General features: G+C 37.9%; 1 protein-coding gene across 15 annotated transcripts in view; it reads left to right on the forward strand.

Annotated features, from left to right (window-relative positions):
• The window catches only part of KDM6A (lysine demethylase 6A), a 168,075-nt gene that overhangs the window by 94,813 nt on the left and 60,913 nt on the right, over window positions 1-12,349 (forward strand). For all 15 annotated transcript variants that reach the window (XM_068155131.1, XM_068155136.1, XM_068155135.1 and 12 more), the window contains exons 6-7: window positions 741-861; window positions 11,487-11,541. In XM_068155131.1, coding sequence (XP_068011232.1) covers window positions 741-861; window positions 11,487-11,541 — 176 coding nt within the window. The remainder of the gene's footprint in view (window positions 1-740; window positions 862-11,486; window positions 11,542-12,349) is intronic.

The following is a 12,349-nucleotide window of genomic DNA, read 5'->3' on the forward strand; positions in this document are numbered from 1 at the left end:
GGCTTGAGTGGCAAACCAGGCCTATTTGGTATCATGTTTTTTTCCTGCCCCAAAATACAGGTGTTACATAGCACTTTGTATGGTGCCATCATTAACAGAGGCATGTGTAGAGAGGATCTTCACATATGATAGCTATATGAAAAGTTTCAGTCAGAGGAGGTGACAGGCATTCATATATTTTTTTCCTGTAGATAATTGAGTAACTGGGAAATAACAGAACAATAGGTATTAGTTGAGTCCCTGCACAACACTGGTTCTAAGGAAGGGAAGACAAAGTGGAAAATGGAGCAAGTTGGTGTAGTGGGAAGAGATGTGTGTGGTCTCTCCTAGGCCTTCTGTTCTGCTGCTGCTCTGGGAGGTCTGCACTGCTGGGAATCAAAACCTAGCAGTTGTTTATGACGTGAATGATCACCATGTTGTTCTAACATTACTGTGATATTGCTACTATTTCTTGAGTCATCCTTTCTGAAATAGCAGATACCTTACTATATTTCATGTAGCAAATTAGTTTCTCTAAATTCAGAGAAAAGATTACACATTCAAATATAGCAGGATATCTGGAGTACAAAATTACCCAGTCCTTGATGAATAAAAAAGCCATGCACCAAAAACATTGCATGCAGACCATTATTTTGATATGTTCTTCTGTAACATTGTTTTCTGATGCACTTTCTGCTAGTCTGATTATAAAATAGTACTTCAGTGACAAATAATCTTTTTAATCTGTGCTTTTCTTTCAGGGCAATTAAAGCATTTCAGGAGGCGCTTTATGTTGATCCCAGCTTTTGTCGAGCCAAGGAAATTCATTTGAGACTTGGGCTTATGTTCAAAGTGAACACAGACTATGAGTCTAGTTTAAAGGTAGGTTTAAGTCCTTTCAAATTGTATTAAGAATTGTTACAAGTTGTGTTGCATCTTAAAACTGCAAGGAATGCATAAATATATGCCAGTTAAATACTACCTGCTTTAGAGTTAGAAATACTTCAGTATGAAGTGTCTTAGTCTAAAAGCAGAGTAAGAGTAGATTTTTGAGGTGTGTTGTGTGCTAGAAATCACTCAGAAAACCTCAGCAAAATTACAGGTGAGCACTGATAATTCAGGGGATCAAAAATTGGTGTAGAGCTCTCCTCAAAACAGTACGTTTTGAGAGTAGGCTGAGAATGTAGAGAAAGTTGGAGGAAAAAGAAGAATTAGCAGTGTGAATGTCTTGACACCCCCCCTCCCCACACACACTATGATAATATTGTTTGAAATTATTTAAAAAGAAAGCTTTTATGCAAAATGGTGTTCGTGTTCCAAACTTTTAATATTGTTTTTACTTCTTTAGCAGTTAACCATTCTTTTATTATTTACTGACATAAGTCTGCTTCTGAGGCAAAAGTTGCTAGCTACTCAGAAGTCGTTTGTGTTAATAACAGCACTTTGTTTCTCTGTAGCCCTGTAGCCCTTTACAGTTTTTTGCTGCTTGGATTCTAATTCACTCTTTGATTGTAATCTGGCATTTTATCTCACTCCATTCAACATATTTGCCCATATTTTTAATTCCTTCCATTTCCTGCTCTGTTCCCCACATTCTTTTCCTTCTTGACCTCTGAATTTAGGTCTATGTGCCTTGGAAAAGGGGAAGTGTTCTTCAGTATAGTTTTGTGTGCTGGGAAATAGACATGCAGGGCTGACAATTAAAAAATGTGTAATGAAGTGTAATTTAGAAAAACCATCTCTGCATATTCATCTCTTAAACCTAGTGAAAACATTTAGTGTGTTGTTTTCAGGACTCTCATGGCTTCCTTTTCCTGGCAGATTGTTTTTCGGAAGTTGTATTTGTGAGGCTTTCAGAGTCACATTGTCAAAGATTTGAAAGAGCAGAATGTTACTCTGATTTTTTTTTTTCTTTCAGTATTTGTAATAATGGGAAGTGCTTCTCTCCTCAGGCTTCCTCTTTTCATCCAGATTCCAAACTGTCACCTACAGAGACAGATGGGGTTGAAAATTGTGAATAGAAAGGATGATACCACATAGGATTGGGAAGGATTCAGTGCAATGAATGGCAAAAGAGAGCAAGGGGAGGCAGAGGTAGATCTCTGTGTTGGGTAGGGGATTATGTGTGTCTGGGTGGTCCTCTTTCCTTACACTTTGACACAGATTTGGTATCAGTTGTTGTGATACATAGGGAATAAAAGAAGTGCTGAAGAAGTGCATTTTGGCTTTATTTTTAAAGAAGTCTTAGGGACAGTTTTACAATGATGTAGGAAACTTCTACTCAAGTGTTGGCAGAAACTTCAATGTTTTAATAGAAGAAATTGATCAAAAAATAAATAACCTTTTCCTTCTGTACCATGAAATAAAGAATTCTGTTATTGAATCAAGTATGTTAAATGGCTATGAGAATTCAATCTAAATTTCCTGTGTTCAATCTTCACAACTTAGCAAAATAAAAAAGTGACTAGTCACAAAGATTTTGAGTGTACTAAACTTAGTAATTTGTAATACACCAACTAGGAAGAGGAGAAGCACCAAAAAGGGGTTTTAAAACAGAAATCGATATTGTATAATGCAAAATCATCATGATTCCATTATTTTTCTGTGCAGTGTGATTAAGTCACTTGTGAAAACAAATAGCAACACCAAATACAGCTCGTCCTGCTGCACTCAATCAAGTGATTTCTAGTTTTTAATTTTCCATTTGTAGGCTGAGCTGGATCAGAAGTCTGAACCAGCTCAGGTTTAGATTGTTCAGTTGCTGGATCCAGAGCAAGGTAGACGGGCAGAAGAGCGTGAATGGGGAGGAGCTGTCTTGTCCCATTTTAGTGGAAGATACTACATGAAATTCTGCTCTGGAATTATCAGCTGAACACCTAAGCTAGTTTCTGGTTTGTTTCCTTTGCTATGGAGGTTGCAATCCTTAGCATAGAATGAGAATGAGGATCAAGAGACAAAAGACCCAGTGAGGCAATCCACTCAGTTTCAAACAGTTTCAGTTCAGCTCATCTGTGAATTTAATGTAGGGTCCTGAGACTGATCTACATAGAAAACAAAGTATTACTGATTTAATATCATTCAAAGAGTAGAGTAAGGAGAAAGCAAATCTGACTGATCCTTGAGTTGAGGTTTAAAAACAACAATTAAGACAGTACTCTCTGAGCAACAAGAGTGTGAGAAGCAAGTCAGAAAATAGTTCCTTAGTGAAGAGAACAAAATTAAGTGGTTATACAAGTATGGGGAAAATAAAATGAGGAAGAAGTGTGATGAAAGAGAGTGGATATCTCATCTCTTCACTAAAGAAAGATGAGTAACTCAAAGTAATTAAAAGACAGTTGTCTTGTAATTTTTGGTTGTGTGGACCTTCTTAAAAAATTTTCCAGCTTTTGGAGGATGGTTATGGGGTTTAGGATTCAGCCTGCTACTGACCGGCCTTGAGCACAGATCCTTTTCCCTGGAGCGCTGTATAACATAATTCATAGCCTAGTTTGAGCTTCCTATGAAACACTGGGGCAGAAAGTGGAAGTAACTTTCCATCTAGTATTTGCGTGTGATTGTTCTGGATTTCGCAGACTGTACCAGCGTTCCATGAAACTACTTTGAAATATCATAATGTTTTTGATGGTATTTAAACATTCATGTGAAGTCTGCAATTGCTAAGAATAAACCATTGCCAATAGATGAGTCATTGTCAGTGAGAGTCTTTAGGCAAAGGGGAACATGGGAGTCTGAAGGTCACGTATCCCATGTTACTCACAATTTTAGAGCATTAACCTAAATCATCTATATTTTATGTAAGCAATTTAAGCACAAAATTATTTTTTACTATTTTAAGATCATAATGATCAAGATAATTACTAGAGTGCTGTTTAACAAGCATAAAATCGACTCGCACGGCTTTTTTCAAAATCAGTTACTGCTTTTGCATGTTTTTATCACTGCTGCAGTTAAGACTTGCAGATGACTATGAGAACCAGGCAACCAGCACCAGAACAAGGGGACACAGTCTCAAGCCGCAGCAGGGGAAGTTTAGGCTGGAGGTGAGGAGAAAGTTCTTCACCGAGAGAGTCATTGGTCATTGGAATGTGCTGCCCAGGCAGGTGGTGGAGTCCCCATCCCTAGAGGTGTTCAAGAGGAGATTGGATGTGGCACTTGGTGCCATGGTCTAGTCATGAGGTCTGTGGTGACAGGTTGGACTCGATGATCTTTGAAGTCTCTTCCAACCTTAGTGATACTGTGATACTACTGTAACCCTTGACTGCTCTGATGTTCCATTGCTGCAAACAGGAACACCAGTGCTGTTGAAAATTGCTTGGCCTTCAGGCTTAAATTAAGAGGGGAAAAAAATAGCGACCCTTCTAGTTAGAAGGAAAGCAGTCTATGTGTAACCTGCCAGGGCAGTGTTACTTTCAGAGGTGACACATGAAAACTGAATTTGCCCCATTTATCAGAAAAGTACAATTGATTTCAAAATCAACTTGTGTGTGTGTATTTTATTAGTGATTACTGTACCAGCAACATACTATTACGGTTTACCTCACAGACCTAACCTTTTCGCACTTTCCTCTGTTTCCTGCTGCCACCTTCCTATTTGCTATTTCCTACAAACAATATAAAAAATAATATGTTGGTCTTGGCTGTGGTGGCAGTGATAATCTGAAAAGACAATAAAAGGAGATCTCTAGGAATATGTACTAGCTTTTTGTTGGTTTGGTAAATGCATTTGAAAAAGTGTTTAAGCTTCTGAGTTTGTGCTGTGTTACTTCTGGCATGTCATTTACTATCCTGGTCATTTTTCTATTTATTGGATATGATTATTTTTTTTCCAGTTTTAGCCTCCTTTTTTCCCCATGCATGTGTGTAATAATTCCTGTCTTGCACATTTGTCTCAGTTCTTCTCTTAAGTACTTTTGAATCTTAACCATTTTCTAACAAATAAGTTGGAATGAAAGAGATTTCAAAGAGAAATTGCTAGAATGTTCCAGTGTGAGATGTTGCCCAAAGAGCCATTTGAGCTCTGCAAGCTGAGGACCAGGTGACCTGGTTGGCTTGATCGGCAGCACAGGCACCAAATGACTGCTCATGGATCTGGTGTTGTTGGGATGCAAGACATTCCTATGAAGGGAACTGCCCCATCCACACCAGGGCACTGTATATCAGGCAGCCCCACTGCCTCTTGTCCAGATCAAGGAGCTAGGTAGAGCATAAAGGAGGAGCTGTGTGTGTTGTGTGGGGCCACTGACATGTATAAAAGAGAGGCTGAGGAAAAAAAAAAAAGGAAAAATAACAGCTTTGGTATTACTTAGTTTAATGATTGGGTTACATTAGAAACAGCAGCTATGGGAAACCAGTCTTCCATCTGGTGTTCATTCTGCTTGATGGCATTAAAATGTCAGAGTGTGCTTTCAGTGGGGAGTTAGGGCTATGATCCTGAAAGCCCTTTGAGTGTGAAATTCAGTTCGCTTCCATTGTTTGCTGACAGACTGCTTAAGGGAAAAAAAGAAATCTCAGTGTTTCATACTTAATAGAATGATAACATTAAGGGAACGGTGGGTGGGTGGGTGGGAGATCTTCAATGGGTTTGGTTTAGTGGAAGAGTGTTTCGTTTGGAATTCTTTTGCTGATGAATTGTTGTTGTTGTTGTTGTTTTTTCCATAGTAAGTGGTGAGTAGGGACTCTGGACATGAGCAGGTTATTTTATGGCAAATGAAGCTATATTGTACTTTGGGGGTTTAAGGATTGTAGAGGCATCCTGTGCCCAGAAACAAAAACATTAGAGGAATATGAAATAAATTCCTCATGTGTTCAATTATCAGTCTTTTAGTAGAAATACTGAGTCTGCCTTTCACTTCTAGAAATTTTTTCCTCCTTACTTACACACAAACCAGCTATGCTAGTAGCTTGCTTCAGGCCTGTGCTTTGATCTTACCCCATAAATCATTAATTTAAATATCATTTTAATTTTAAAACTATTTTCCTAAAGATTCTCATTTGTTAGTAACGTTAAAGACGTGCTGCTTACAGTAGGATAAGAAAAAGGCAGTGCAAGGATTTATTGGGGAATTATTCATGAATGGCATGAATATGCATAAAATATTAAAAAAGAACCCTGATACACAGATGAACTGCTCAAAGGACTTATTTATAGTCAGGCAGACACTTTTCCATCACTTATTCAAATAATTCCCCTGTTTCTCCCTCTCTCTCTGTCTTTATGAAGGGTATTTTAGCTACTGCAGCTATTACATGTCAATGTGTAGCTGTTATAGGCAAACTATTAATTTTTGCATTTTTCTCAGTAATACATTTTCACTTTCATAAATACACTTTTGTGTTTTCAAACCTTCAAGTGCTATTCTGCAACCTAGTTCTCCCCTGTGCGCTTGGATTAGTAATTTTTAAAGCTTAGACGTGTTAGTTTGAAACACTACGTATTTATTTTACATTGATAATGAAGAGTTAACTGGTCAAAATCCATACAGGTTTTGAGAAGTTTTACTTGCTTATATCTACTTTTTGGTCTCTTTCTACCAGAAACCGATCAGTGACAATTTTAAGCAAGAGAAAACCCAAACCCCAAAAGAAAACCCGACAAAACAAGGAACAAACAAAGGGCTTTTAGCTATTGTAAGGTGAATAGCCAAGTTTTCAAGTACTTCCCCTAAACACCATTTTATGGCGAGCAAGATTATTTTAGTACATGGAAAACTGCATTTGGGAATGAAATTGCTCTATCAAATCTTTGGAGTTTACATAGGCTTATGATGGAGAGAATTTGTAAACATCAAAAGTTTTTTAGCACAGCATGACACTGTAGTCAATGTGCAAGAGAGTTACTTAGAGCGTCTGGTTTTGACAGTGGATCATGATATCACAGTGTCTGGTCTGCAGTGTGTACTATTGTTCTCTCTTAATTTTGCCTGGGTTTCTGAGTAGTTTTGGATTTTTTCTATAAAAGGAAACTCTAGGTGTGTCATGATTATGAAGAGGAGAAAACACTAAAATCGAATTAACATAGTGTGTGTGTGTGGCATCTTTTGTTTTTGTGGGAAAGGGGGAAGAACAAGCTGTGAGAAATAGTGACTTGGAGGTTGAGTATTCAATCTAATAATGAATGTTGCTCCTAGCACATGTAATTTGTGGACCTTCTCTTTCTGAGAAGTGTCTTGGTCCAGGTTTATTAGCTTTAACTGCCAGACTGCATTCGGAGCACGCAGTAATAGCTAGCTGCGTGTGCTGGCTAGGTAGCTACAGATAACCAGCAACGATTAGGCTGTTCCTTCTGTTCAGCCTGGGTGGCTCTGTGGGTTGGAGCCAGTGCTGCATGTCCCGAAATGACCCCACCTCAGGGCTCTGTGGTGATGCTGGTGATAAAGCAACAGGGACAAGGTTTTGGTCGTCCCATTTCCCTATAGTGTTCCATTGCTGCCAGCAGTCCTTTGGTCTTGTAACACAGGAACAGCTAAATTCTGATGTTGCATGAAGGCAACAGGAGTATCGAGATAGCTTTGTGAAAATCACTGTGCTGTACTATGTAAGGTGTTGTCAATAAATAAAGCTGCAGCCTTCTTTTGGCTAGTAAAAATACAGCTTTTCTTACCTTTCTCTTTGAAAATATTTTTTTCCTTATAGCTAGTCAAACGAGATTCTCCTGGATATACTTCTGTTACTCAGTTGATGTGTCTTATGTGTTCTTCTGCCCTCAGGCAGCTTTCTTCTGCCCCTATCCACATAACGGTTTTCCCTCAGTCTTGAATTTTTTGAATGTTGGACAAAAGTAACTGTGTGTTAACACTACACAGACCTTCATCTTCGAAGATGAATTTGTTGTGAATTCAGCAGACATTGGAGAGCAGAGCAATGAGCTGACGTATCTGCACATGTAGCGTGTCCTCTCCTGACCCCGCTTCCCTGGCCCCAAACACGGCTGGCAAATGGAGGCTTGGCACTCTGCCACAGCTGATTACACAAGGCTTTCTGTGTCCTACTTATCTGAACAAAGGCTGCTCTGAGGAATATAGGCATCACACCTAGGTCACACAGGCAGAAAAAGCCATCTCCTGACACAATTTTACTGAGTCATGATGGAGTTTTCCTTCATGGTAAGTCTGTGAGGATTGTCAGGTTTCAAATGATGGCTTGCCTTGCTTGCTAAGTGCAGAACAGGTAGCTGTTAAATTCGATAATGTCATCCTCACAAGCAGGAGGGAGTAGAATCACTATTGTGAGGTCTCTGGCTTGTATGTAAAAAGAGAGAGTACTGAAAATCCTGCACGAAGAAGAAAATGGTTATTTTTGGTTTGGACATTTATTGATTAAATAAAAACCTCTGAGTATTGTCTCTCAGATTGTGAAGGACTGATTTGTTAGGAGAATTGGTGTTAATTTTAGTAGTGAAAACATCGAAGTTACCTGAAACATACAAAGTTACCTAAATTGGGGTCAGATTACTGTTTCTTTACTACCAGAACTAATGCTTTCATCAATTCTATTTATATGCAATCTGCAGTGCATTTAGTCCTTGGAAAGGTTACCTTTGATTATTGTTTCCATAGTCAGAGGCAAGTGAAGGACTCCAGAGGAGACAAAATAGGCTGTAGATAATCGTGCAATTACAGATGGCTACAAATCAAGGTGTATTATGACTTGAACTTGAGCTGCGGCTCTTCGAGAGAGCATGTTACTTTTTAGCATTCAGAGCACTGCCTTCTAGGTAAATCCTCTTACTCAGGATTTGAATTTCTATAGACTGCTGTCTGCCTTGAGGTATTGTATGTCGTCTCTGAACTGCAGCGGCCTCTCCTGCATAATAACCATTTCACATAGCAGTAGCCAGCTTCAGTACTGCAATATTTGAGAGAGGTGCAGATGTTTGCTAGCTGCTTCTGTTTGTTGCAGAAATGGAAGTTGGAAAAGATTACTTTAAAAAAAATAATTTGGTGCTGGTAATTGTGATTAGTGGATCTGCTTTTGGCTGATGAGATTGATGTGTTAGATTGCATGCATGCTTTTTTTGTGTGTGATTTTGCATCCTTAACGGGAGCCATGTATTATTTATCTGGTGAGAGGTGTTAGGTTTGCTTCTGTGTGTGCATTTCAGAGGTTCTGGGTTTGAAAGGTTCTGGGTTTGAAAGGTTCTGGGTTTTCTGTGCGTTGCTTTGCGGTAGTTGTTTAGTGCAGATGCTTTCTTTTGTGGTAGTTAAAGGCTTTGGTTTGTCAGTTTCTTTACCGTGTGTAGCGTAGTGAACAGTGCCAGCAGAAATGTAATATATTTAGAAAAAAATCATAATAAGGATTTTGAAATATAAGAGCTAATGTAGCAGTAAGAATGTACATTTTTAGGAGGCATTGGTGAGAATATTCCTGCCTTCTTTTACTCTATGGCACTGATACTACTAGCATATTTTAATATTAAAATGGTTAGATTTTCTTATATGGCTGCCTGCTTTCTCTCCGTGAGTTCCGCTGCAGTAATGCCTCTGCAAAGCTACTGCAGAGCAGTTGTCCATCGTTTCTCTGTAGATCTACTTATTTTTTATAATAGCATTGCTAGGTGAGAGTGAATCTGCTCCTTTCTGCTCTAGCTTTTCATACTAATTGTTAGCGACAGTGCAAGATGAGACATCTGTGCATAGAGGATTTTGTACCACGTAGATCGGTATACTCGTTGTGCAGGCCAAGTATATAGGTCTGTTCTTTTTTTTGTTTTCTCTTTTTTTTTTCCAAATGCAATATAAAGTAGAGCATTTTATTTTTATTTAGTCTCTTTTTGTTTGTTTTAATTGCCTGCTTAGTAGAATCACTATGGTAACCGTCTAAAGGGTGTCTCTGAGGCACAGAACCCTCATTGCAACGTAAGTGAAGGGAGATTTTAAGTTGTCTGACTGCTGAACAGTACTAAAATGAACAGGCTAGGCAGATAAATAAGTTGCTATTATTTACTTTTGATAGGCTATTATTTAATGCTTACTCTAATGCTAAAAAGCCGTTTCACAAGTAATGCATATGTTCATTTGTTATTTTCTGTGCTGTCTTCTGGGAATGAGGTTGTGAAAATGTTCATTAAAAATCAGAAATTTGTGTTGTTCAGCTTGAGTTTGTTTCATGAAGCTGTTGTGTATTACAAATCGTGGTAAATCAGTGAGGAGGTAAGCTGCATCACTGTGTGCTTTGCAGAGCTCATGAGAGCATCAGCATTCCTTTTTGTATGCTTTGCTATGGGTAATGCATTGATTTCCTAATAGCTTTAGTATTTAAAATGTTTGCTTAGAAATGTGGTTGATCTGTTAAACTCTTTGTTTTTCTAAATTCTTGGGATGTCTGTTACAGAGACATGCTATATGTGAGGTATTATGTAGGACCATGAGGAAAAGTATATTAGGTCTTGAGTATGACAATACTGAGAGTGATTTGCATACACATTCATTGATAAGGAACTTTCATTATTTTTTTTAATTGGCAGCTACACCTAGTTTAGCATCCTGAATTAGCATTTTTGTGCTAACAAAAGTAAAATGTCCTAAAGCATCAGTAATGTTTTGTGTATTAGAAGTCACCTGAAATAGTATTTTGTAGATAACTGTGTTTAACAACAGTGCTGTTTTTATAAGCTGTGTCTTAGGTTCCTATATTCCTGCTCCTTACTCTGTATTGAATTAATCAAAATTCTACATTGTGTAGGAATTTTCTGTAAAGTTAATGGAAAAGTTCAGCGGCACTTCGAGTTTGCATGCCTCTTAACACACTGTAAACAGTGATCACTGAACTAGCAAGACACTGGTGAAATGATGGCTCGCATCCAGACTTTATGGCACACAGTCTTCATTGCTCCACCTGTGTGATCTTCTTTCGAGAGCAGTGAAATAATTGACTGGAAACTTCAGAATACAAAACACTCTAAAAGATACTTCTTGTATCTCTTGAGAAGTGATTAAAATACACACCCTTTAATATTTAATTGAACTGAACTTAATACCTGGAGGAGCGAATGCCAAAACTTAAGAACTTAGGGTTCTTGTGTTTTCATGTGAAGTTACTCGTTTCAAGTGCTCTTTGACAAGTGATAAAACAATTTCAAATCACTAAATTTGAAGGAATAGTGTTCTGGGTTTCTAGACAGACAAACTGAGAGCTTCAGTGTTTATCTCCATGAGTCTGTGAGCTGGTATTACCTACATTCCCACCTCTGTGTTCCAAGAAAAGCTTGATCTTCCAGTTTTGACCATTCATTTGATACAATCTTTCTTCCCAATGCTGTCTCAATCGTTGTGTGAAGGTGGCTGTTGCCATTTTACATTACTAGAAGCACTGGTAGCATCTGCAATAAAAAACCCCAAACTTTCCTCTGGTAAACATTTGAACAGAAACTGAAAATTGTTGTCTTTAAGACCCATGGTAAAATGCAGTACTGATTCTCAAGCACAAAATTGATTTATTTGTAGTAATTGCCCAAGTGCTAGTATTGCTTTGTTTGAAAAACAAATCACTCTTTTTTTTTTTCCCCCCAGCATTTTCAGTTAGCTTTGATTGACTGCAATCCCTGCACTTTGTCTAATGCTGAAAGTAAGTAACCTCTAAGTATTTCCATTTGTTTTGTTGTAGATTTATTTTAAATTGTTATTCTCACAGCCATATCCATTTTTAATGAACCAATCCTTCAAAATCAAGACAATCAGTACTGAGAGAGGGAGACTGCTAAACCTGTCTCCATCTGTCAGTGGAGACAGATAGTCCAATGGAACTGTGGATTTGTTAGTATATGGCATAAAAGACCAAGCTTATTAATTGTTCTGAAGGAAACATGCTGTTTGACTGTTAATTTAGTTATTTATGAATATAGTGCTTGTGCCATGGAACACATTTAATATTAATTATTTAATATTAAGTGGCATCTTGATAATCTTTAGTCTTTCAGTGATTACTTTAATGCCTTTTAAATTTGTTGATCTGAAATTCAACATCAGTCTTACAGTGTTGAAGTAAGAAAAAGTACAATATGTAATTTGATTGTCCATTCTATTAGGTACCAACTATGCATTAGTCTGTATTTAACATGTTTAATATTTTCCTGTAGTATGACCTATTATATGCAGTGTATACTGCAGGTTGTTACAGGCATGCTGCAGGGATTTATTTATCCATGATTGGTGGAATTGTATGCAAGAGTAAGCATATGTTCCTGCACGTTTTGGAGTCTAAGAACTAAAAGGCACGCAGTTGGGAAGGAAATGACTTGCTCAGCTTTTAAGATACCTTCATGCTGTTCTTGGTCAGGTTACTTCCTAAGTCTAACCTTAGAAGCACTGGATAACGTATTTAAAAGTATTTCTTTGTTTCTTTAATTCAGAGCTGGATGGAATTGTGAATGTTT

Source organism: Melanerpes formicivorus, unplaced genomic scaffold (genome assembly GCF_026170545.1).
Source record: "Melanerpes formicivorus ecotype bairdi unplaced genomic scaffold, bMelFor1.0.p_v2 SCAF_30, whole genome shotgun sequence".
In the NCBI taxonomy this organism is placed as follows: Eukaryota; Metazoa; Chordata; class Aves; order Piciformes; family Picidae; genus Melanerpes; species Melanerpes formicivorus.